The sequence below is a fragment of the Gasterosteus aculeatus genome, chromosome 9 (assembly GCF_964276395.1).
Source record: "Gasterosteus aculeatus chromosome 9, fGasAcu3.hap1.1, whole genome shotgun sequence".
In the NCBI taxonomy this organism is placed as follows: domain Eukaryota; kingdom Metazoa; phylum Chordata; class Actinopteri; order Perciformes; family Gasterosteidae; genus Gasterosteus; species Gasterosteus aculeatus.
The window spans coordinates 11392497-11419373 of record NC_135696.1 but is presented as its reverse complement, the minus strand read 5'-3'; the positions used below and the strand labels follow the sequence as shown (position 1 = coordinate 11419373).

Genomic DNA, 26877 nt, shown 5'->3' with positions numbered 1-26877 from the left:
TAGCATTTGTTTATTATGTTCTATACTCTTTGGATATCCATTATTCAAACAATTAGCATTTTATTGATAATTTACAGGCAAGTCATCAAATGTAGACAGGTTTGCAATACAATTCGAGTAAGAAGGCTTTGAATTGTTAATTAAACCGCTTGACATGACGTCAACACTTGACATCATCACAATGACTGGCTTTTGCTTAAAATATCCGAATCAATATAAGAGTAAATTCAAGTCCTACATAATTTTGACAGGATCACGAGTAGATCCCAAAATACAGGATATTCCATTAGAAAGAATTATAAGCTGAAAAGCTGTTCATTGGGCATTCTGTTAATCAATAGGACCACAAAGAATCAGGACAGGATGGCTGAGTGGTCCAAGGCGCTGCGATCAGGTCGCAGTCTCCTCTGGAGGCGTGGGTTTGAATCCCACTTCTGACACCAACCTATGGGGCGTCAGTGGCGCGTGGATAAGGTCCTCTGGGAACCGCACAGTTGGTGATTCGTAAAACCCCGGCTCCTCCACGTGTCCCTGAGCATTACTCTAAACCTCTAAAACTGCTCCCACTGAGTAGGATGCGTTAAATGCAAAGAATGATTTCATCAATAAAGGACACTTTCTATTTCTTCTTAAAAAAAAATTAATATAATCGGACATTATTTTTCATTGATAATGTTTTTTGTCTTATGACCTGTGCTCATAATTTCTCACTGTTCTACTTGTAAAGGCTAGGGTTCGCCCCCAAGTGCATGTATTTGCCGATAAATTATTGGACCAAAAATATTCTACCCACTTATTAACTGCACAGAGGGGTTACCTTATTTGTGGTAAATACGAGAGTATTTACCACATGCCTTTGCTGCCAAAATGCATTCTAACAAACTTTAATAGGGTCAAGATATATTTTATATAAGAACCTTGCTCCTTCACACACACATTAACAACCTAGAGATGTAAATTCGTATTCTCTTTCCTTTGCTCCTATTATAAAATGGTTGCACTCACTCTTACTGCCTGCCTTTCACTCTTTCTCTTAACAGCCTCTCTCAAGAAAAAAACCCAGAGACCCACTCAATCGCAGCGGCCCACAGCAATTGCAGTGCTCCCCAGTGTGGACAGCTCCATCCATTGTGTGTGAATAATATCCAAGGTCACTGTGTACTCAGAGGGTGATCATAAAAAACATACTGCTTCTAACCACAGGCCCGAGCACTGAATTAGACGGATGCTGGGAGAGACAGAAGCACAGAGGTAGGAGGTCGGTTTGTGTGTGTGTGTGTGTTTGTGTACCATGTCGGTGGACATGCAGATGAATTAGAAACAAACAGTTTGGTCTTAAACTGAGCTCCATTCACATAATGCGTTTTAGATCACCTTTAAATACAATAGTCACTGATGTTTACCTGTTAAAATGGGTTATTTGACATTTTGGGATATATGCTGTTTGCTTTTAGATAAATAAATCCATTGTCTCATTTTGAATTCAACTCTCTTACCGGTCTATTAAAAATATGAAGCAAGTCAGCAACCCGGTGACCTGCGACCCATTGCTAGTGTACCAATAAACATCATAACTGACTGTATGTTGGTCATTTTATGCTTCCATTTCTATACAGATTAGACAAACAAAATGCGGCACTGAGAAGGCAAATGTGTTTTTCATGGGTTTTGTTACTCTTGCTATTTCCTCTTGTTTCCTGGCCAAGCTAAGTTGTGCTTGCTGCACCATGAACTATACTACAAAAAGGGTATTGATCTTCTCATCTAAGACTCAAAAGATAAATGCAGAGCAGTGTTGCTGTGGTGGCATTTCACGGGGCTTCAGCAGTCGACAGGTAAGTAAGAAAGACACGGCGTGCCAGAATCACTATTTATTTAGTTTGGACCATACAGGCTTTTTACTGGTTTCTGGTACACACATAAATATATATAAGACTTGAGGCTGTAATTGCTGCCAAAGGTGCTTCAACAAAGTATTGAGCAAAGGCTGTGAATACTTATGTACATGTTATGTTTTCGTTCTTTATTTTGAACAGATAGGCTGTAACATAACAAAATGTGGAAAAAGTGAAGCGCTGTGAATACTTTCCGGATGCACTGTAGGTCGACGCAACCATTATGTTATTGTAAAACCTCAAATGAATGCTACAAAACGTGTTCTATAAAGATGTATGAAAGGAAAATGCTGTAACAATATGCTAGTCACTCAAGATAAATTAAGACACAGTGCATCCAATCCTAAAGACATGAGAGTTGACCATATTACATGTAGTTAATTTACTGCTCTCTCATCCTTCCCCCCTTTATACACCAGACTATGTGTTTAATCAACATCAAACCAAGAGAAAGAACCCGAGGCACAAAATGCTATTCATATGAAATTTAACATGGAGCATCAAGGTCACTATTTCTGCAGAAGACTATGAAATGTTGACTAATAACTAGAAAGAAAAAACACTGGACATTGATTTAAGATTAATTTCAGATTATTTAGCTTGACAGGGTTCAAATCCAGTCTGTGGCGATCTTTCGTTAGTTAAATTAATTTCTTAAGTGGCTGTGAGTCCAAACAGAATATCCCCTTTTGTTCAAATGTTGGTGCAAGGCTGCAGCCTCGCGACAAAGTATCAATACACGTGTTTGGATGTGTTCCACGAGACGCCACCAAAACGGTTGTCTTGAACCTAAAGGTTTTCTAGCCGCTGACAATGTACAATTTAATCAAAAGTAAAGAATACAGCAGGAAAACGTAATTAGCTTGAGTGCCTGACAGCATTGAGCAGCCGCCATAGAACGTATTGTTATTTTGCTCGACGGGGTTTGAATCCAGGTAGTGGCGATCTTTTAAAAAGTATATTTTCTTCAATGTATCTCACGTGGCAGTGATGTAGTGCTCACTTATACAAGCGTAATCGCTGCAAAGGATATGTGATGCATTTTGAACATTCAATATGTTTGCAAATGTGCGACGAATCAGGTGACAGAGGAGGCAGACAACATCTGCTGCTGTTAGAAGAACACAAACACACGCGTGTAGGCAAACCAGTAGGTTCAAAAACCAGTAGGGACGTGACAGCGGCGTTGGGCGGGGCCCCTGATCTCCTCCGTCGCCCTGCCGTGATTGCTGCTCGTCCACCACACCTGTCCCGTCTGCTCAGCTGCCGCTCTCTGCCATATCGTTGTGAAACCCTCAGTGTTGCACACTTTATTCAGAGCCGCGCCATACGAACTATGCTGGGTATTTTCAACTGTGTTGCAACTATTTACCTGTCTTGTCATTGGCTAATGAGTCAAGCCAAACACCGGATTTGTAATCAGGGTACTGGCGTAAAAGTGGTTTTGTTTGCCCGACCGTCGCTGTGTCTCCATCAAGTGTTGCCTTTGGCCTCAACACTCAACACTAAACGACTGAGCGATAGCAACTAGCTGGTGAACGTAGTCGAGTGTTTAACAGCAGAAGCTGTTCAGCCATCTGCCAAAGCCATAGTTTTTGAAGGTTCAATGTGTTCAGCATGTCGTTTAAGCGAGATAAAATGCTTTAGTTAAGCATGTCTCTTTAACAAGTTGTGTAGCTATTTGCACTACCGTGGATTCAGTTTATGTTTTTGACAAGATGTAGGTGACCAACTCAGTGTTTACCTTGAAGCATAATTTTGGACTGATTTTTGAGCCAAATGTGTTGTTGCCAGTGCATGTATTTATATTTCCATGAGCCAACACAGCAGCGAAATAAAAACAGTTTTAAAATAATCAAAAATCAGAAAAGATCAATTAAGTGTAAGATTCTAAACTAAGTTAATAAACTGGGGCAGTTTGTTATATGCTCAAGGTTGTCTTTAAGCATGTACTCCATGCAATCTGTTTTATGCAAATAAATAATTGTAGCTCCATATTTTTTCTCAATCACCACAAAGAAAGTCGGGTTTTTAGATTCTAGGACCCTGGCTCGGGCAACACAGAGAGATATGAGCGACTTCCTTGATGATTTTCCTTACTTTTTAAAATAAGGATTTTCTTTTTATTTCCGTTTTTGTTTAGTTGTAGTCCAGAATTGCACTTTATTCAGTGTTTACAGTTCCCTTTTTTTCTGTGTGTGTGTGTTTGTGTATGTGTGGCCTGCTTCCCTTTGGGTTCCCCATGCACCTAAACGTAATTAGTGTGTTCTTGGTAATGTCGTCTAATGGCTTCACAGGAACACTCTGAAATGCTGATGAACATCTGTTTGCCAGAGAACTCACACACACACACACACAGAGCCTCTCCATCTCTCCATTCCCCGATAGTAACACACTTCACTCAGCCTGCCGTCCAATCAACATTGTGTGTATTTAAAACGATGTGAAGGATGTTAATGTCATGTACCTAAGAGGAGGAATTCAGTCCAAAAACTCCAAACACCTGTAATTACAGAAATATCTTTGCATAACATTCTGCATTACACAGCAGCTTTAATTAGCATTCTAAACAGTCCCATGGCTCAAACACAGACACACTCAGGATTTTCAAAATTCTTCCAGTTGTTTATCCCCAAAATGAGGACAAAAAGTGCTGGGGAGAGTTTTATGCTGGACTTTTTTTTTAGTACATAAAACAAAACAAAACACACACAAACAAACCAACCTGAGGAATTTATAACAGGTCAATGATAACATGCTTCCCATTTACATGAGAGCAGATGGCTTGTTAGGAGATGTGTGTGTGGTCTGGTTGCAGTTTCCTTCCAAGGTCATAGAACATCTTAGTGTGTGTGCGTGCGTGCGTGCGTGCGTGCGTGCGTGTGTGTGTGTGTGTGTGTGTGTGTGTGTGTGTGTGTGTGTGTGTGTTTGTCTGGCAGAGACCCAACCTGCTATCAGTGTCGCCCCTTCTCTTGGCAACGGATCCACTGACTAGTTGAGGAAGCAGTGAATTTGACTCCTCCTCCACTCCTTTCCTCCCCCTCTTCCTGCTCTCTGTCTTGCCTCCATCACTCTCTCTCTTCTTGTCCTCCCGTCTTTCTTTCAAATGTCAGCGAGGAACCGGAGGGAAAAGTGTGCATGTATGTGACCAGTCATAGTCATGTTGAAAATCCAACATGTTAAGAGGCACCAATACCGACCTCTCCTGCGTTACTGCTCAACTGACATTCATTTACGGTTCTCCTCTTCCCCCCAGATGAAGTGACGGTGGGATGGAGTGATGAAGAAGAAGGAGAGAGGTGCCAAGAGAGGGAACCATCTGACGGCAAAAGCTCCAACAAGCTGCCTAATTGGGCACAAGAGGCAAAAAAGAACTTTGGTGGCGAAACACTTCAAAACACTTTCTAATACCGTGTAAACACATCCAGGAGGGGAGCATACCAGCGTGTGAGTAGTTATGCACACTCGTACAGAGACGCGTGTTTTCACGAATGCAGAACAGAGGCACAGAATGATGGAGTCATCTAGTTGAACACAGCAACTACTTTAGGAAACACAAAAAGCTGCACAAACCTCAGGCCTGTTGACGAAGGGCAGAGTGTTACGATGCAGTGAGTTGGGGGATTTGTGTCTTCCAGTAACACGTGTATTAGCCTCCCAGCACATACACCGGCACACAGAGAGACACACTGACTTAATATAAGAGGAGTCCCTCAGAACTCAATGCATTATTTAACAGCCGGACAAGGATAGCCTCCAGAGCGAGGGTGTGTGTGTGTGTGTGTGTGTGTGTGTGCGTGCGTGTGTGTGTGTGACTCTCCTTTCCCATCTATAAATACACCTGCATCTGAGAATTCTCGTCCGTCTCTCCCTCTTCACTGGAACTTTTGAACTATACAGCGTTTTATCCAACGTTTTAAATATTTTCCAACTTCCATCTAAATGTCACCTAGCATAAAAGCAGAATTCTGTATCATGGGACATTATGGGGAGAGAGAGAGAGAGTGAGTCTGGGTTACTGACTGCTGTTTCTTATTCAAAACCAGTCAAATGAAAATCAAAATGGTTTTCTCACATGTGGAGAGAGGTGATTTTACCTGTGCCTACCTGTGAAACGGCCTCACAAATGATTGAGCGGCTTAAAGAGGAAACCCCATCAATGTCATGTTTCTACTGCGGAATGAACAGTTCGCACCAGCGTCGGGACGTCACTGTGGCAGTGATCGTAGATCACTCAGCCTGTGGATATGCGGTTGATCTGAAATATCGTGACACTCCATATTATCAAACTCATCCTTTCACGCCACTGAAAACCCAACTCAACAAAAACTGACCACACGGGCCGTCCTCTTTCCATCCCCCACACCCATTCTCACCGTTGTCTTCGGGGACCAGGTCAAATAAGACCGTAAGAAGCGCACCGCATTCAGGGAAAGGTAAAGAAATATACATTTTCCCTCTGGTCCTCTCGCTCACGTTGTCAGACACACAATCGGAGCCCTTCGCTGGCAACCACAAGCACTTTGGGTGGACTTACATTGACGATGAGAAATATGAAATGGGTAAAATATAATATATTCCGGGTATTTCTGGGCAGCGTTTGAGCCCCACATGAGTGTACTGCTGAGCCAAAAACAGCAGGGCGCCCAGCTATTTCAGTCGGTCAAATACTGCCACTTTGTCACACCCCTTGATATTTGATACCGAGACACAAGTATTACATCCGTGGTCACAGGGTCCATTTTCAGCTCCGTCAGATGTAAAGGGGCCGTATTTTACGGATGAGAAGGAGTTGTTACATCGCTGTCTGTTACTTCGTGGATGTTTTCCGGTGTTTCCCACGCTGCTCTTCTTTTCCGCAGTGTGCAGAATGCTGCTAGAAGTGTCTTCAATTGACTGACAGTAGTGATGAGCCACACACAGCTGCATATATCCCCTGTCCCTGAGCAAGACACCTAACCCCTAATTGCTCCCCGGGCAAAAATGTGAAAAAGCCATGGGTTTAAAGTGAAATGTAAGTCGCTTTGGATAAAAGCGTCTGCTAAATGACCTGTAATGTAATGTAATGTAATGTAATATATTCAGAATTTCTGATTTACTGCTTTGTTTTTGTTAACTCGACCCTGGGTCCCTGGGACCTCTCTCCATCAAAGTGCCAAAAGTGTAATTTTGTCTGGGTGAGATACAAGGCTTTGTACCTCCAGACTTGCTCCTTGTATATGGTCAGTATCTTTGTCCCAATGTTCAAAAATACCTAGGAAAAATATTAGCATAGAACTGAAGATTTAAATGGTTTAAAGGTTTGAAAAGAATAACATTATTACATTACATTACATGTCATTTAGCGGACGCTTTTATCCAAAGCGACGTGCAATAAGTGCATTCAACCATAGGGTACAAACTCAGGAGAACAAGAAACAAGAAAGTGCAATTTCCTCAAATAAGCCAATTTACAATTTGCTATAGATGAGTGACGTTACAAGCACAATTTAAGTGCTACAACATGTTATATATATATTGAGTGTGATTATGTGTGGTTAATAATTTTCAAACCTGACTTGGATAAACATTACATTAGCATTCATACGTGAAATGAAAAGATGATTAGGGCCACAACTTAACCAAGGCCTTAAAAATAATTCTTCTGAGATAAACGTATGACATTGGCTGGTTCATCACAGCATTCCAACTCTCAAAGTCAACCCGGTTATAATAATATGAACGTTTTTCTCTTAAATTCTGCCATTTTCTGTTGTCTTTTCAGGGCCTTTCTTCCCAATATTGTTTTGGCAGCTCGACTATGGCAAGCGTGTTTTATTTCCCCCTGTGGCACTTGGTACCCTACGCACACCACATGATGTGCATGTACATTGTGCGTTGTCCTAGTTCTCAATCACCCGATTGTGGTACCAGTAGACCTCATCAGCCAAGCGTCATCTGGTTCAATTGCTTTCAAGAGAAGAGAGACATTTCTATTGCCAATAATGATAACACTTATCATCTCACACCAAAACAAACTAGGTTGGTAAATTGCAATGCAGGTAAGAGATGAAATAAGTCTTTTAATTCTGAGGTGAAATGTCCCATTACATTTCACTTCTGGATATCTCGCTGCCCTTCTAGGGTTTTAAGTTCTGGCCGAGCTTCCCTCCTTGACCAAAACAATCCAGCACACCGTCTGCAGTCTGATGATACAACATATATAATGCTATTTAATTTTTCCAAGCAAAACAATTCTGTCTTAGAATATGCTTAGTAGCATTTCTTTTGTTCCACAGAATCTGAACCTGACGTCTCCAAATCGAAAACTTATTAGCCACAAGCACACAGCCACAGTTTTATCAACTGGTTATCACAGGTAAAGTAGCGCTCAGAGTACTAGGTGCAGTTGATTTGTCTTTTGGAGATAATGTTTCCATTTTGTTTTAATAGTGTCATAATAGGGGCTTCCACACAAAGTTCTACTTTCTAGTTCCGCTAGAGCGGGGGTCTCAAACTCGCGGCCCGCGGGCCAATTGCGGCCCTCGGGACGATATTTTGTGGCCCCATCCTTAATATGAAAGTGTAATGTTAGTGCGGCCCGCAAGTTTTATACTGTAACCCCACTGTCAGCTGCTGTGTGGGACATGTTATGATGTTCTGGTTTCCTACTGTGTGCTTGTTCAGTGAACGTGGCATGCATGTGTGTCAAGTGTCTCACTTTTGTGAGGGTCAAACTGCAGCCCCCCACTTGAAAGGGCAGCTTGCTAAGAAGTGTAGACTGGATTCCACTCAATGACCAAGATTCGGACTTCTTTGCTTTCTTGCTTTTTATTTTTAAAATTGTCCAGGTCAAACCAGGTGAAAAACCTTGAAATACAAACATGAATGTAAGGTCAAAGAAATATAACCCAAGAAACCATAATCAATTCACATACCCAACATCACATACTTAATTTATAATCTACTGGAAATTAACCTCAAAATAAGTAGAAAGACAACCCAAATTTAAAGTATCCCACTACTAAATTAAATACATTTTTAAAACACTATTTAATGATGATTTTAACCTTTAAACCTCACCAGATTTTAACTCCGCTGAATACACACAAATCAAGTTTTATCCAATTACTTTTAGCTTGAATACTTTTTAAAACACATTAAATATATGGACATTTGATTTTGCATTTCATGCCATAAGTAGTCAGCCACTCAAAAGCTCACCGGCTCCTTCTTCAGCCTTTGCAAGCTTTATTCCTGCAGTCTCCTCTTTCCAAGCTCTTCAAATCTCGCTTTCTCACACTGCTCGCTCTTCACTGTCCTGTGAGTGAGTGACTCCAACCCCCCTGATCACCAGATCCTCTCCACCTGGTGCACTAAAATCTCCGCCTCCAGCCTGAGAGACCCACCTAAACCTACCTCCCAGCCAGAGAGGGGCTCGGTCTGCAACTCAACTCAACACCTCCCACTCGATCTTCCCACGAGAACCGCTGGAAAGATCGCACAGTGACCTTGTGGTCAGAGATCCCCTTTTTGGCCTCCTGCCTGCTCCTCCACTGGCAGCAGAACCACCAATCGTCGAACGTCCCGATGAAGAATTGTGGACTGAACGTCCCTCCAGATGCTGGAGGCAAGATGCCTGGATGCTGATGTTGCAGGTCTCACCTGAGGGATACAGGAGCTTGTCACAACTCTGACTTTCACATCCCGTACTATGCCTCTGGAGTCTGGGTTGACACTTATAACCCTCCCAAGCTTAAAGTTACCCCTCAATGCATTTTGGTCGCACAGCCAAACAATATCTCCGTCTGCAACATTCCTCTGTGTAGTGTGCCATTTACTCCTCACGAAGAGATTAGGGCCGGCAAGTTGGCTCCAGGACCTCCAGAATTTGTTGACCTGGTGCTGCATTTCCTGAAGCCTCTTATAGGGGTAGCTCGTAAACACAAATGTTTTCCAGTCACCACTCGATGATGCCCGCCCCAACAGGAGTGCATTGGGTGTGATGTACTGCACGGTGTCTTCACAGCTCTGCACCCTGGCATCAATGGGGCGCTCATTCGACAGATTAGCAGCGAGCTGAAGTGTCGTCTGAAGTTCGCTGTAACTGAGCTCTGATTCTCTCCCCAGACTCTGGAACGCCTTCTTCACAATTCGAACAGCTGCTTCAGCAGAGCCATTTCGATGAGGTGAATCAGCCGGCTGGATTTCCCAATGCCAGCTGGTTCCATTTTGAGCTGAAGTTTCCTCCACAGCAGGCCTATCCAAACCATCCAGAAACTGATACAACTCCTCCAGAACAGATTTGGCACCAACAAAATTGGTTCCTGGGTCGGACCAAATCTTCTTAGGATGTCCTGGAATTGCTGTGAACCTCTGATAAGCCATCAGAAAGCTTTCAGTCGACATGGTGTTGGCCAGCTCTGTGTGGATTGCTCTACTGGCCATACAGCAGAATACGACGCCCCAAACCTTCATCCGGACTCTCTTCTTCACATCATCCTTGACCAGATACGGTCCAAACAGGTCAACTGCCGTGAATTCAAATGGAGCCGCTGGCCTGGTTCTCTCTTGAGGCAGATCACCCATCACTTGGCGACATCTTCTAGCTCTGGCTTTCTTGCAAATCACACAGTTTTCAATGATTTTTTGAGCAATTCTCCGTCCCTTGATGACCCATGCTCTCTTTCTCACTTTCAGTAGAGTAGCAGCTGTTCCCTCGTGACCCCTGCTGTGAGCTTCACGAACCAACAATGTTGAAACCCAGGCACTGTAAGGTAAGAGGGGAACACTAACTCGGTCCTCATTAAAAGCCTGGACCCTCCCACCACAAACTAGTAGCCCCGTTCCTTCTTCTTTGAAGACTACCAACCGGTCCGTTGTGGTTGTTGGAAAGGTCACGCCCTCTTGTGCAGCAAGAAAAAGGTCTCTTAAGGCGTCTTGGCGCTCTGTTGCAGTGATGACCCCGGCTGATGAAACTGCCTCCCACTTTGGAGTCCCCAAGATCCTGCTTTGAGCTGCAAAGCACTTAGCTGCTCTCCAGACCTGGGCAACCGCTTTAACCAGGTGAGTCAGGTTGCTGAACCGTCCTTCATCCACCAGGTTTCGGACAGCAGCACCAGCAGGTGGTCTCCGACCCTCCAGGTCTGGTGGCCCTTTCTTCACCTGAGCTCTTGCGAGTACGGCAGTAAATGTTTTCTTTTGCATCTTTCCAACACTCTCTCTGGCAGTTGCGGATACGTCCTTTGCAGACTTAATTGGCCACTCATTTGCTGGTAAACTCAGGAACTCTGGTCCTTGCTGCCATGGTGAACCTTCAGCCAAATCTTTTGTACCAGCCCCACGAGTGATAATATCAGCAATGTTGAGCGTTCCAGGGATCCACCACCAATCCTGACGTTGCGTGCTGCCTTGGATTTCTCCAATCCTGTTGGCAAAGAAAGTCTGAAAGCCATAGCTCTCACGTTGAATTGCACCAAGGACTGTTTGACTGTCAACAAAGTGGTACCACTGCTTGACTTGAATCCGGCCATGTTGCTCAAAGTACTTTTTTAACCGGGCGGCGAATACTGCTCCACAAAGCTCTGACTTGACTGCTTCCCCCTTGTGGTCCAAAGGGGTCAACTTAGCTTTAGACTCCACCAGCCTCACCATGGACCCTTGGTTACAGGCCCACCGTAGGTACAGGACGGCACCATACGCATGCTCGCTGCCATCAGAGAAGGTGATTGCATCAGGTTCAGCCGGTGCACCTGCTGGCGTAAGGGCTCTATGAAACTTGACCTTACTCAGCTTGGCGTATTCTTCGAAAAGGCTGATGGCATCTTCTCTGAGCTTTTCTGATAGCGCAAGATCCCAAGTGTCTTTGCTGGTGCTACATTTGGGTTTGGCCTCTTGAAATGCTCTCCGAACCAAAATGGCCCCTTTCTGTTTCACAGGCGTTGTTAGGCCAATCGGGTCATATAGTCCAGAAACTTGGCTGAGTAACTCTCGTCGTGTCAATGGGTCTGGCGTCTGAGCTCTCACCTGCTCCAGTCGAAGGTCTTGGCCAAGTCTCATTTTCCTCTTCCTTCTTGAAAAGTTTATCCCAACCATTACATGAAGCTTGTCATCTTCCAGGGTGTAGCCAAGGCCAAGGGCTTTGTTGTCCTCCTCTTTGAGCTGATTCGGCAGAATTACAGTCCTTGGAGTAACCGCCTGGTCGTTTCCAGACAACTCCCTCCTACTTTGGCCAGTGAAGACCCATGGCTTCAACTCGAACCCTCCTGCTTTGAGGATCTGCTCCACATTTCCCGTGATGACTTTAAGTTGGTCCAAGTTATCATGAGAGGTCAAGAGGTCATCGACATAGCTGTCTTCCTGCAGCACTCGACGCTCTTCCTCAAGATGGCTGAACTGAGGGAGGTTAGCAGTCTCTCTCATGGCGAGTTGAGCGATGCAGCCTGCTGGCTTGTCTCCAATGTTAACTCTCGTGACTGCATATTCAGCCAGCTCTTCTTCCTCAGAGTCACGCCACAGGAACCTATGCAAATGCACCTCTTGATCTTCCAGCCACACTGAATTGTACATTTTCTTTACATCTCCTAAAGCAGCAAACCCTCCCCTCCGGAATTTAAGAAGCACAGCACGGATTGAGTTAAGGACGTCTGGGCCTTTCAGCAGGAGATCATTGAGGCTCACCCCTCTGCACTTTTGACTGCTGTTCCAGACCAGTCTTACCGGAGTTGTGACAGAGTGTGGGTTGGGTGCGATGAGGTGGCTAATGTACCATACTGGGCCAGTCCATTCACGAAGTACATCTTTGGTCAACTTCATTGCAGCCCTGCGCTCGACCATCTCGTGCACTTGAGCGGCATAGGCGGCCTTCCATTCTGGCTCCCTGGCCAGTTGCCTCTCAGTCCTCAAGAATGTGGCCTCGACTGCGCTCCTGTTGCTTGGTAATGTGGCTGGATCTTCCACCCAGGGGTACTTAGTGTGCCAGTGAGGCCTCTCACTGTGGTCATCAGCTGCTACATATGTGAGCCCGCTCTTTACCACCTCCAGCTCTCTTTCTTCAGCGAGGGTCATTTCTTTGCCGCCTGGCTGACAGTTTCCGCAACGACAGCCCCCACATCTCGGAACACAACCAGCACCAATGCTTTCCCATTTCCACCAGTCGATGAAACTGGATGTAGTAGCAGCACAGCTGGATATCTGAGGTTGGGCGGAAGTTGGGGCTCGCTGGCTTTGAGGAGGATGGACGGGGACTGCGCAGGTGTGTTCTTCATACTTTGCAGCAGCAGTTCTCATAGACCTGGCAAAGTGTGTCCTCGACGTATGGGCTGATACAGTGACCTCCTCAAACAGCTCAGGATGGGTGCCAGCAACTGTCTTCCCCATTGGTCCATCCCACAGTACGAGGTCCCCCACCGTTCGGATTTTCTGTGGAGCCAGTTGACCCTCCTTGTGACTTACAAGGAGCTGGATCTCTTTTGGCCTTGTCAGGTCGCTGAGCGGGACATCTGGGAAGAACTGTTGCAGTTTTCTGGCTGACACATGTCTGTGGATATCTGCAATGCGGTCTAAGCCGTAGCAAACCAGCTGGTGGGACTTGAGAGCGCTTCTTGAGGTGCCAACCCGGATTTTCAGGAGATACCGCTTTGTTTTAACAAAGACTTTCATGCCTCCCACCCCATGAACCACAAGTGTGATATCTTCACTTCTGAGATTGAGCCGACCTGCTGCCTCATGGGTGATATAATTGGTGTCAGAAGCTAGGTCGATCAGGGTCCCAATTCTCTGCCCAGCATTGGCTGTCACCTCCAAAAGCATCATGATGACGGGCCACTCCGCTAGGCCGCCCTCTGCCAGAAGACTTGAGTGACTCTCTGCGACGTGGGAGGTGCTTGTTGCTGTATTGCAGAATGCGTCCCGGCACTGTTGGGCCAATTCAGGGGAGAGCTTCCTGAATAATTCCTCCTGGGCTTCGGTGTAATCCCTCTTGTTGCCACCTCCCACTGCGCTGCCTTTGCTCCTCCTCTGGGCTGCGCTGCCCCTGGATGCTTCGGCATTGCGACACAGATAGTAGTGGTGGTCTCTCCCGTCCTCGCACTCAGGGTTTCTGCACAGAAATGAGGTTTTGCAGAGATTATCATCATCATGGACCTCCAGACATTTCCAGCAGGCTCCCAGTTTTCGCACTGCGTCCTTCTTCTCTGTGAGCTTGAGCACACGGAACTTTTTGCAGAAGTACAGCTTCTTCTTATGCTTAATGTCCCCACAGACGATACATCCTGAGAGATGGCTACCTGACTGGTTTGCAGCCCTGGTTCTGGCTTGCCTTTGCTCAGGTCGGATTTCTTTTCTTGGCAGCTCTTCGTCCCTCAATTGGTCCAGCTGTTCATAGATGTTCTCTTGACTCTTGAGGAAGGTCAGAAGACTGTCAAAGCGTTTCTCTGGAGGAGCACTGCTCCTCTCAGCTGCATAGAGAAGCCACTCTTTCTTCAGTGCATCAGGAAGCTTGCTTTCGATTGCCTTTGTCACTAGAGGATTCTTTAAAGCACCGGTGTCACCAAGGTCACTCAGGTCTTGAAGGGCTTTTTCAACAGCTTGGATGAGCTCAACAATTTTCTTGGGCTGGTGACTTTTGACAGCTGGAAGTCTCTGGAGCTCCTCAACTATTTCGATGGCAATCGCCGTTTGGTTTCCAAACCGGTTCTCCAGGACCCGAAGAATGTCATCTGCTGTGTTATAGGACATCAATCGAAGATCTCTCATTATCTTGTCATCCAAACTGTCAAGAAGCTGGAACTTTTTTACTTCTTTTGACCCAGTAGGTTCTCCTTGCCTCTGAAGGGCCTCCCAGTCTCCTCTCCAGCGATGAAAGTCTCGCCTGATGCCAGTGAACTTGGGGAGGGAGGTTGGCTTCAGTCTGATGGCTGATATTGATGTCGGGTAGCTGATAGAAGCTGCACTCACAACTCTTTCGGCGTCTTCTTTAGCTTTTGCTTTAATGAACTCTGCCTTTTTGGACATTAACTTGGGAACGATCTGCTCGAGCTCTCGTACACGCAGCTGGAAGTCTTTCTGCTCGGCAGGAGGGGCCCAACCCTTCCACTTTGTGTGCAGCTCCTTCGCCCTCTTAACCAGTCCTTCCATGTAGTCGAACATGAAGTCAAAGGCCTCTTTATTTCCACCAGGTTCAAAGGAAATCACACTCTTTACTTTCTCCTCTGCAGCCTGTAGCGCCATCATCAGTTCCTCCTCCCCGAAATTAGCCCAGAGTGTCTTTCGAATGAGGTCCTTCAGCTCTTCCAATTTCATCTCACACTCGCTTGCAGTTTTCCCAATATCGGCCTTTTGCTGCTTGCTCAACCCGGGAACTTCATCAGGATCTGCGTCCAGCTCCACTTCTGCAAGGTACTGGGCCTCCACATCGTCATTTGCTTCCATGACTTTGTTGGCCTCAGTTATGAGCCTTTTGAAATGGTCTCTGAGCTCCTCTTCAGCCATTATGGCGTGCATCCGGACAATGTTGTTGGACAGCCGGGAGAATTGTCGCTTTGCAGACGTCCTACTAGCTTTAAGCTGCTCCAGTGACTTTGAGTCAGCCATCTTCCTTTTCACCAGGATTCGGTGTGGGCGGGGTGATCTTCAGTGTTACTAGGCCTCTGGACTTCCAGGCCTGGCCAGTTGCAGTTCAGGATACTTCGCTCCAGTCTTCGCACCAGTGGCGGTTTTTCACTGTCAAGTGTCTCACTTTTGTGAGGGTCAAACTGCAGCCCCCCACTTGAAAGGGCAGCTTGCTAAGAAGTGTAGACTGGATTCCACTCAATGACCAAGATTCGGACTTCTTTGCTTTCTTGCTTTTTATTTTTAAAATTGTCCAGGTCAAACCCGGTGAAAAACCTTGAAATACAAACATGAATGTAAGGTCAAAGAAATATAACCCAAGAAACCATAATCAATTCACATACCCAACATCACATACTTAATTTATAATCTACTGGAAATTAACCTCAAAATAAGTAGAAAGACAACCCAAATTTAAAGTATCCCACTACTAAATTAAATACATTTTTAAAACACTATTTAATGATGATTTTAACCTTTAAACCTCACCAGATTTTAACTCCGCTGAATACACACAAATCAAGTTTTATCCAATTACTTTTAGCTTGAATACTTTTTAAAACACATTAAATATATGGACATTTGATTTTGCATTTCATGCCATAAGTAGTCAGCCACTCAAAAGCTCACCGGCTCCTTCTTCAGCCTTTGCAAGCTTTATTCCTGCAGTCTCCTCTTTCCAAGCTCTTCAAATCTCGCTTTCTCACACTGCTCGCTCTTCACTGTCCTGTGAGTGAGTGACTCCAACCCCCCTGATCACCAGATCCTCTCCACCTGGTGCACTAAAATCTCCGCCTCCAGCCTGAGAGACCCACCTAAACCTACCTCCCAGCCAGAGAGGGGCTCGGTCTGCAACTCAACTCAACAATGTGACTGACATGGGGGGCGGGTCGTGTGTGTCGGCCGAGGTGCAGAGAGCACGAGGGTGAAATTCAGTTTCCTGCCCTCTTTCGCGCAGGTGATCATGTGACTAACCGTTAGCATCGCTCGTTTAATAAAGTTTTCCTTTACGACTCACACTAACAACACATGAAGCATCTGACGTCACCGACGAGCGTCTCCGTCCATTACTACGCAGCTTCGATTCACGTAACTTCACGTTTGGCTATAAAGGAATTCCACGGTCACATGACCTTAGGTCTCCCCCGCTGAGTTAAAGGAGGACTAGTGTTGTAGTCTCATTCGGACCGATCCCCCAGGGTGGGGTTCAATGACTGCTTTTGAAAGTGAGTGTTAAGTTGTGTTATTGTCGACCATGCCGTTCGGACGCTAGTCTGGCCCGCGTTCGGTTGAAGTGGGCTGCATCTGGCCCGCAGCTGATTTGAGTTTGAGACCCCTGCGCTAGAGCAATCTTAGTTCTTAACAGAAATGTCTCAACAGTTGTATTAGATAAAGTTAACCAACCAGCGAAGAGATTCAATCAGAACAATTAACGCCTCGATTGCACTTTTAAACTCAGTAACAGACGGTGACAAATAGAAACAATTTATTGAATGTTCCACAGAGTCGGCTAATTGTTCTTGTTGTCTTTTTGTCAGGTAAGTACATGAAAATGAATCTAAATGGGTTCATCATGGCTACAGTTAAGATGTGAGATGTTCTAAAGAATAATGTGTTATCTCAAAATGGTTCCTAATATCTTCAAACCGGATCCAAATGTGTGTGATTTCGGGAAATACGGTAAAATGGGATACTCACAGTAGGTTTTTAAGAAACCTTCAAAAGGAGGAACTCTGTGACCAGAGTCTGTCACCAGCATCTTGTCGAATCTAGAATATTTCATGCCGTTCCTAACAGAAAAAGGAATCGTATCTTGGGCACAAGATGTACTTACTGAAATTGACTTTGAGTGCAGATGAATCGATGCTGATTATTATAACCGATGAACGTGATGCTCAAGTTACATCGTTCTGAAAGTCCCTCCTTCACATGAACAACTATTTGTTAAGACACACACCGGTAATTAGAACAAAAACACACTTCTACCAACTTTACCTGGACTAGTTAGCACTTTATTAGCACTTGCAATGGCCCTTAACTTTGCACGTTTGTAATTTGCCATCCTTGAAGAAATTGTGCTCGCTTGATTTTTGTTGTTCAGGTTTTATATCCTCTTGTCGCTTTGGACAAAAGCGTCGGCTAAATAAAAAAATGTAAATGTAATAATGTCTTTGAACGGAAAGTATCGAAAGAACGCCTCGAACACACCGTTAAATCAAGAACATTCTAGCGGAAGATCAGCCACGCCGAGGTCAATGAGACGTCAAAACACAAGTCTAAAGAAAGGGATTTAAAAAACACACACACACAAAGGACACATGCGATGGGAACAGGCTGTTTAATTGGGAAGCACAGCTGCACTTGAAAAATCTCATTGTCCAGCAGTCGACAAAAAAAAAGAACAGATTTTCAACAGGGAAGGGTTGTCTTATTGTCCTTTTTCCTCCATCTATTTCTCTCACCTTCTTTTCCTTCCAAATCTGACGTTACAGGGAGCTTGTAAAAAGAATCAGAACTAATTCAAAATGCCCAAGAGTCTTAATGGGCAACTTGATGGCTATAAAAAATGTTCCATCTTTCTTCTTGTCTGTCCACACCTACGCAAAAATGGCTGCATGTACAGCAAGTGAATATTGCATGTAGCCGCTCAGAGAGCCTGTGTTTTTTACAGGGCAGTCTGGTGTGTGTGTTAACAGACCGCTTTTGAAGCCTCACTGTGCTCTATTACAGCACAGTATGCATGAAGCCAAACAAACACCCCGGGAATAGGTGAAGCAAACAGGAGCTCAGTGCCCTGCGACCATTTAAATCACAACACGGGCTCTGTGCTGTGTGTATGTGTGTGTGTACGTGTGAAGGAATGGGCTACTGGAGGTTAGCACACAATAATTCCAACAACTCGATTAAGCGGGAAAAAACGTGTGTGTTTTAGTGTAATCACAGGAGAATGTAGGTGAGTAAATGGATCGCAGGCAAAATTGCATTCATGACTTAAATAGCATCTATTTTTCTACGTTTGGCAGACGTGCTGCGGCCAGTGATTCATCATCCTCCTGCAGCCGACGAGATGAGACTCTGTCCGTCAGCTCCATTGTGTCGGGATAACACCCTGATAATTATCTGCACGGCTGCTCTCCTCTTCTCTTCACGCCTCACGTCTGAGTGGGAAAGACAAAGAGCAAGTTTGTAAAAGGGCCTGAAAACTTAGTTAGGTGGTAAGGACGTGGAAAGAGAAGGCGACAGTCGGGGGGAGGGGGAGGGGGGTTAGGGGAGGGGCAGGCAGTCGAGCAGACAGAGGAAAAGAGAGGAAGGAGAAATGATGATGATGAGTGTGGATAGGCAGGGCGAATTGAATCTTTTAATCTCCCAAAGTGGGAAGAAAGCGACCCGAGGCATTTGTGATTGGATTTACTTTAAGTCCACAAGTAGGTCAATAGAGCTAGCGTTGCTCATTAGCAAAGAGGGAGGAGAGGCGTTGGGAGGAGAGCAAGGAAAAAGTTTCGTGTCGATACAGTGAGCATCATTCATTCGCCCTTTCCTCCTCAGAAGGGGGGGGGGGGGGTGAAGTTTGGCTGTGTGGCTTTTTGTTTTTGTCAGTCTGAAAAGGGTACTTGAGAAGAAGGCAGCAACTATAATATAAGTCTTGCAAAAGGGCATTTACAGTTAATATCAATCAAGATTCTGATTTCTGAAACCGAGAGGCCTTGATCAGCCAAATGAAAGCGACCTGAGGTCAGCAAAGCAGAAAATACATGAGGCTGCATTTGAAATTCTCAAAATGAGAATGGCTGCGTGGCGTACGGATGGAAGCATCTGGTTTTGGCATTTGGCTGGATAATAAAGTATAATAATAGTAATAATAAGTGCTAAAAGCTTTGTGTAATTCATCTTTCCCAGATTTCCTTCTGCACAATTAGATCCTGTTACTAAAGCATAATTAGCAATAGGATGCTAAAGGCAATTGGAGAGAGGAAGAAACAAGGTGGCAGAGCTGCGGGAATCAATGAGAAGAAACTAAAAGGTTAAGTTGAGTGGGGCACAGTTTGTATGGAAATGTATGGTATAAATGCCAGGCACAACAAATTTTTATAAAACATTAGTTGTCCCTGGCTGAGCATTACAGGGCTTTATCCAAATATTATTCTAATATCATCTTTTAGCTGTTTACAATATGAAGTTTAAAAACTCAAAGCCTCAAAGCCACGAATGGATGACTAAAGCTGCCAAACAAACCCGATCTTGTGCCCTAGAAAGCGAAACCCAAACACTTCCCTTTGGTTTATTAAAAGGAGTAGGACAATATATTTGCCATGCCACATTGCATTCCGGGTATTTTGGAGGCTAATTTGGCATTAATCACTGGCCACTCTCCAAACAACACGCCCACCAACACTGACACATTTAACCAACAAGATGTTGCGCATTAACGAGTGATCTTTTACCTTCTGGCCAGAGCTTTTCCCCCTGCTTCCAGTCTTTATGGTATACCAAGCTCACCAGCTCCTGGCTTTAGCTTCCCATTCAACTCATGAGTAAGAGTGACATTGATCTTCTCATCTAACTGCGAGCAAGAAGGCAAATCAGACTGTTCGCCAAAATGTTGAAGGAAACCGTGCGAACGTCAACTGAGATGTGTGAATAGTTTTCTACATGTTGTCGCGTTGGCAAAACCAGTGTGTAATTAAACACAGTTAGTAATCAAATGGTTTACTCTGAAGCAAAAAAGAGGTTGTATCAGAGTATTGTTTTTGGTACAAAGCATAAATGTAGAATATAACATTTATTCGTTTGTTTCACGAATGGTTAATAAGTGGATTTAAAGACCGATTTTTCTCATTTCCCTTCTAAAAGATTTTACAATGAATATCAAGCTTGATTTCCCTGTTTAATCGCTTTGTTTACATGTGTTACTTCCATGAAGCAAATTAAATGGCAACATTTACAAGACAATACACAAATAAATGATCCAATGGAAATTAAGCACACACACACTTGCACACTACACGATGCACATCTACACAAAATTCTGCACACACTTTTAAGAACATATCTGTTAATTTACACACACACACACACACACACACAATGTCGAAGGAGCTGATGCTGAAGAAGCAGTGGCGGCCTTTGGGCTGAGGAAAATGATTGATGGAAGAGAGTTGATGACTGTGTTGGGTGGCTGCTCCCTCGCTTTCATTCTCCTTCCTACCCCTCCCCATCACTCTCTTTGTCCCCGTGTCTCTCTGTCTCTGTCCATTCCCTCCGTCACCTTTGTGTCCAAGTCTTCCTCATTTTCTCCGGTGATGAGTGATGGAGGGAGGATCTGCCATGCCTCCCCTCGTCCTCCCTGCCGTACATTGTGTCAGCATCTCCTGCTTCCTCCACTGTTTGGACCCTGTTCAATTTTTTTTTTTAAAGAAAAAAACTGTGGGAAAGATGAGGGTGAGGGACACGGGGAGAGCATTTCAGTGATAAGCAAAAAAGGGACAGTGTCTGACTGTCCTTTCTTTTATCTGGAAATCCCCATGTTACCATTTTCTATCTGATTTCCGAAGCCACAACTTGAACCTAAAAATGTTGCTTCATGAACAGAAACCGAGCCAAAGCCTCAGTGGTGACGTCACGTCAAAGAACACTGACGCTCTGGACGCACCAGAAAGTAACAACACCATTAAAACATTTCAGATGGTTATTAGGATTAGCAGTGAGAAATTGAATGTTGATAACATAATGGGTAATGGAACCGTCGCTTATTCTTATGAGCAAACAGTTGCTAATTTTAAAATAAAGACGCTACTGGCAGAAGCTTGGAGGGAATGAGGGAGGAAAAAAAACATATCAAGGGAGATTAAAGGAAGGAAACCCAGGAATATCACAATTTAATTGTAATTTGGGGATTATGACAAATGATGGGCACTTCAACCAAAGTCCAAAGTCAAACCTGCCCGCGTCCACGTAAGGCCTGACATTTTATACAGACCCAGGAGAGGGTTGTAGAGCTGTGCAGCTTCTCTGAGAGCACAAAACCTCTCTCATTTCCTGAAAGCGCCTAGAAATCTGAGACAGCACAGATAACAAAAGTAGTCTTTTCAAAAACAGGATTTTAATAGAGGGTTTGGTCCTGTTTCTTAGAAGCACACTTTTTTGTGAATAACATTTATTTATTTATATATATATATATATATATATATATATATATATATATATATATATATATATATATATATATATATATATATATATAAAAGATTTCACCGGCTAGTGTTGAGGATGGTTTCTTTAGTACATCCAGAGCGCCCCCATGAGGTAACAAGCCAGACCCGCTGACAGTCCAGAGGGATGAGCATCACTTCTGGGGGGGGGGGGACCTGCAGCAGTGCACTGGAGTAGATTAAGAGGGGAAATAATTTATAAATTTCTGTTCAATTATTTACTGAGCAATTCCTTCCAGTGTTTACTCAGGGGTTATTAAATATTATGCTGCTAAGCTACTCAGAAGACAGAATCGTCAGAGGACATCCCGGGATACTTTTAAGTCTAGCGTCCACAGAACTCAGAGCTTCTAGAACCAGCTCACAAAATGCAATAAAGAAGCGGCGGCTCAATCAATTTTCTCACCATTGCACTTTTTTCCTCTTTTCTATTTCATTTGTGTTCCGCAAGGAAAAATTGCAGTATCTGGCCGAACACCATGTGGGCAACTGAACTGTGGTGTGTGTGTGTGTGTGTGTGTGTGTGTGTGTGTGTGTGTGTGTGTGTGTGTGTGTGTGTGTGTGTGTGCATAAACAGACACCTGTGTAAGCGCGTCCGAGAGGTAATGGAATAACTGCGACTCAACTAATCCGATCTGTCTCCCTCCATCTCTCCCGCTCTCTGTTGCACTCCCTCAGTGCATTGAGAGACAGACCTCTGTCTGCTGGCTCGGAGACCGCCAATAGTCCGTCCAGATAGTCGCAGCAGGCTTAGCCAGGGACATGAAATGTAGCCTTGGATTTTGTCCTTCTTGGCTCCCAGAAATCACCTAATAGGTTTTGGTAAGAGCGGGTGAGACAGAGAGAGAGAGAGAAAGGTAGGCAGTACCTTTAGCCCGACAGTAAATGAACACTACGCGGCTAAAGCTAAATCATCCTGGCTGACACTGATAACGCACACAGACATGTCCTCACATATTCATCCTACTTATGTCTCCTAGAAATAGCCAAACGCACGCACACATATACTGCAAAAAAAAGAGAGAGAAAATTAAAAGTAAACACTTTGAATTCACATAGAGAAAAGCTCACAGAGAAGTGTGTGTTTGAAATGTCTTCAGCACTCATACTGCTTGTTTCCCCTTGTAGGGATTCATTACATCTGCTATATTCCCTCTCGAGGAAGTCCAAAAAAAGCCGAGGGGTGTGCGTGCGTGCATGCGTGCGCGTGTGTGTGTGCATGGGCGTCCTTTTGCTTAGGGTGGCTCACTTTACCAAAAGAGAAATGGGAAAGAAAGAGAAGGACCATGGCTATCATCCCTCTTCAATCTCAGCCACACTCACAGGTTGTCTTGCTTCTCTTCCCTCACTTCACTGTGCTTTGGCTAATGTGTGTGTGTGTGTGTGTGTGTGTGTGTGTGTGTGTGTGTGTGTGTGTGTGTGTGTGTGTGTGTGTGTGTGTGTGTGTGTGTGTGTGTGTGTGTGTGTGTGTGATCACAAAGTAGAAAAAGACCATTTAAAGGCAGTCAGAATAAAGAGGAATGTGGCATCTGCTTGATAGTTCTAATAATCAAAGCCAGAGACACATGCATGTGTCTTTGTTTTTTGTGTGTGTGAGGGTTTTTTTCTAAGAAAGCCACACGTAGATGCGCACACACACACACACACTCAGTCCAATGTCGAAGTCTGGTGGTCTCACAAATTTCGACGGAGCAACACTGACCCCTATTGAATGAAGCCATTTATGGAATGCATTGTAGAACCATAATGCTGCAAATCACAGTATTTAATGTGAAATCATTGAAAGCCTGGGCTCAAAGGATAATGGGGTTTCAACAACACAGTTAGTTTGTAACAAGGACACTTCACTTTCTTGCTTTCTATCTAATCGGGTTTATAAGTGATCCCAGATACTAGTGTGTATTGCTGACTCTGAGCAATAACAATTAGAAAGGGTTTTGATGAATAAATGCAAATTATTCTCTTCGAAGATTGCTCCTCCTTGATGTTTGCTTGTTATTCGCAACCTGTCACATGGAGCGTTTATCTCGTTTGGCTTCAGCGGCATACAGTTTTAATAACCTCCGTCGTTGGCTGGCTCTCATTGTCCAGGAGTGTGAGGTGGTGAATCCCAGGCACAGCGCTGAGGGAGCACAGACGTAGGGATTCAGCGTTAAACCTCAGCTGAATCTCTAATGTCAGCAGGTGTTTGATTTGTGGCTCAGTGTGTCTGCAAGTTTGCTAAAATACCAATAACTGTACATGGTGCCGAACCTAAAATCTTTGTTTCATAATATATATAATGTATATAGTAAAATCCTGTATGGAATACTGAAAATTACCCCTGCTGACTTGATCATGAGGTTGACATCTTTTGACATCGTTCCACTTTCTAGTCCAAATACCAATACAATTTAATTTCATGACCAAATTCTCCCAATACAAATTAAATTCCACTGTATTTGATTTTAAATTAATAAAAACTCTAAATAAGAAATGTAAATACACATAAAAACACTGTGCCAAGAGATACAAACTTAATCACTGGAAAAAAAAGCTAATTAAATCGACTCCCGAAAAGTGTAACTATATTATTTTAACTGTGTCCATTATAAATGTAGACACACAAGTAGCATATCCAGCAGTTTGACAGGGAGACAGTGAAAGTCAAAAAACGCTGCTTGACGGCAGTGGCGACAGGAGCCGTTGTCTTTTGGGAATGTGGGTGGGTACGAGCCTCCGGCTAACGGAGGGATATGACAAGTCAGAGCAGCAATTTTCAATGTTCCGGATCCCCGTATTGCTGTCGCCACCAGCACACACAGCCAGTGTGCTTCTACGTTGCTATGACAATAAAGGCATCGCTTCACCACCAGCAACAATTGTTTACACAGAAGACCAGAACTAAGACAAGGTTGCAAACCGGCAAACTGTCTGAACCTACATTTTACTTTATTCCTTATTAAATTGTCAAACATATTCAAGGACAAAATCAAATCGGATTACTACTGAGAGAAAACACTGCAGCCCTTCAGATTAATTTCTAAGGCCTTGTTAACAAGGATCCTGGCTGACCCTCTGCTGCTCAGTTCCATGCCCAAAAGAACTTTAGGGAGTAGTGTACAATGAATCGCACTTCCAAAGCATTTTAAATTACCGGAACAATGTATTGTTATACATTATATGTATATATATGTATGTATATATATATTGTCATGAGTAGAGTAAAAAATACTTACCACCAAAGATGGTGGTTTTCTGTTACTCTGTCTGTCCAAGTGCAAGTGCACTTGACGGGTTATGTGATTTCTGAAGCTTTTACCAGACTTGAAGGACAAACCAGCGTCAAACTGTGAGACTGGCAGGGGAAAGATTCCAGTACAGCTATTATTAAACACACACAGACACACACTCACACACAGTGTTGAAACTGACAAACAGCGTGAACCCTGCTGGTATCCTAAATCCTGACTCTCTTTCCCCTTAACTCTCTTTTTCTCTCTGTCTACACACACACACACACAAGTAATTGATTCTACATAAACAACTCCCAAAGTCAAGTGCCTGCTCTCAGTTTCTGTTCAATGCATATAGAATAAGAGAGCTTACAGTATTTGTGTCAAGGGAGCATATTCACAATTTTATCTGAATGGCAATAAATGTTTTTAGCTGAGGATGTCCTCTCGAAACCTATTCAGCAGCATTCATCAAACAATCAAAAGATTGCTAAGAGTTGCTAAGAGTGTTGGAAACAACCGGGTCCAACTGACTTTGCGAACGAGGTTATCTCCCACACAAAAGCTTCATTGCTGTGTGGATGGATACCAATAATTAGTTTATTCTTTAAGCGGTGATACTATTAAAGGAAAATGACTCTAAAGAATATAGAATATAAAAGCTGTTTGACCTAAAGAGCGGTCCGGTGTTAAGTGTTACATAGCAGATTGAAAAGAGAAAAGAAGAGCTTAGAGTAAGGTGTTATGTCAGGAAAATAGGTTTGCAATGTTTGAAACCAAGTAAATATTAGTGTAACACATACATGAGATTATTATTTTGCGGTATTGAAGGTGTGCAATAACAGCATTTTAAAAAATCATGTTTTCCTGGTCAAGTGTTTAGTGCTTATAAGAGTACCAATCTGTTTTTGGACCAGGATTACATTCTGCTTTATAAACCACTGTGAGTATCAAGTATCAAAAAGGGTTATGCACCAAGTTGAATCAACTTTGTTTTGAATTTGAAAAAGTAATGATGGAAAAACAAAAACATTTCAATATTTCTGCATAGTCCTTACAAAATAATAGTCTTGAACAACCCCACAGTCCACATCCTTGCTGATATATGAATCCTTGAAAAGTCGGATGAAGTAGAAAGGCTAACTGAGGAGCTCATTTTGGGCCTTGTCCAAATGTTTTGTTGAATACGGACCCTTTTCTTCTCAGGTCAATTGGAGAGTAAACCTCCTTGCTGCACTAACTATTTGTACTCAACAAAGAGACGGTGAAGCGCAAGGACCCTTAGTACATTTAGTTGGCTTACAAAAGAGGGAATAAAAGTTAGAATGAAGACATCATAGTGCAATTTCTTCTGTCGGCGCTGCTTTTCTGAAATACGGAGGTGTTATGAATAACGCACACACGTCTTGCAACATTGGGCATAAATCTTCGACAGTGCAGCCCTTAAGCACTGGACTTAATATTTTAGAGATTTGACACAGAAAATAGAGGAAGAAATTTCTTTTAACGTATCACTTTCAATTCAAGTAGGAAGAGACATTATTTTCCAAGTTCATTCATGCTTTCAACTATTAATTGCCCTGTAAATTTGAAAAATAGGATGTAGGTGTGGTGATGATTCCATCCGATATCAGGAAATTGAGATGGGAATTATCCAACAACTGTAATTATCTCGTCGTCTTGCTCAAAGTACCATTATCACTTGACACGTTATCTCTGCTTCCTTTCTCATCTTCCATTTTTCTCATTTTCCTTTGTCCCTTCCAGCTCCGGCTCCAGCTCTGTAATGAAAGACACAGGATGAAAAACAGTAAACAGTGCTGAGCTTATCATTTTAAACATGTTAAAAAAACGGGGGTTGGGAGGAATCTGAAGCCAGAACCAGTCTTAATAGTAAAGCAATACAGAGGCGCAGACGTCACATGTGCTACATTAAGGTCATTCAGGGGCTGTGCTAAATGGGTTAGG

General features: G+C 43.7%; 1 protein-coding gene and 1 non-coding gene across 2 annotated transcripts; one reads left to right on the top strand and one right to left on the bottom strand.

Moving 5' to 3' along the window:
• The first annotated feature begins 357 nt into the window (after nucleotides 1–357).
• On the top strand, nucleotides 358–440 carry trnal-cag (transfer RNA leucine (anticodon CAG)). Its single transcript has one exon. It is a non-coding gene; the product is annotated as a tRNA-Leu (tRNA).
• An 8249-nt stretch (nucleotides 441–8689) lies between these two features.
• Nucleotides 8690–15607, bottom strand: LOC120830895 (uncharacterized). Its single transcript, XM_040195887.2, has 2 exons — nucleotides 9641–15607; nucleotides 8690–9539 (listed from the first exon to the last, which is right to left on the bottom strand). The coding sequence occupies exons 1-2, from the start codon at nucleotides 15465–15467 to the stop codon at nucleotides 9325–9327; spliced, it is 6042 nt and encodes a 2013-aa protein (XP_040051821.2). The 5' UTR covers nucleotides 15468–15607; the 3' UTR covers nucleotides 8690–9324.
• Nucleotides 15608–26877: the final 11270 nt, after the last annotated feature.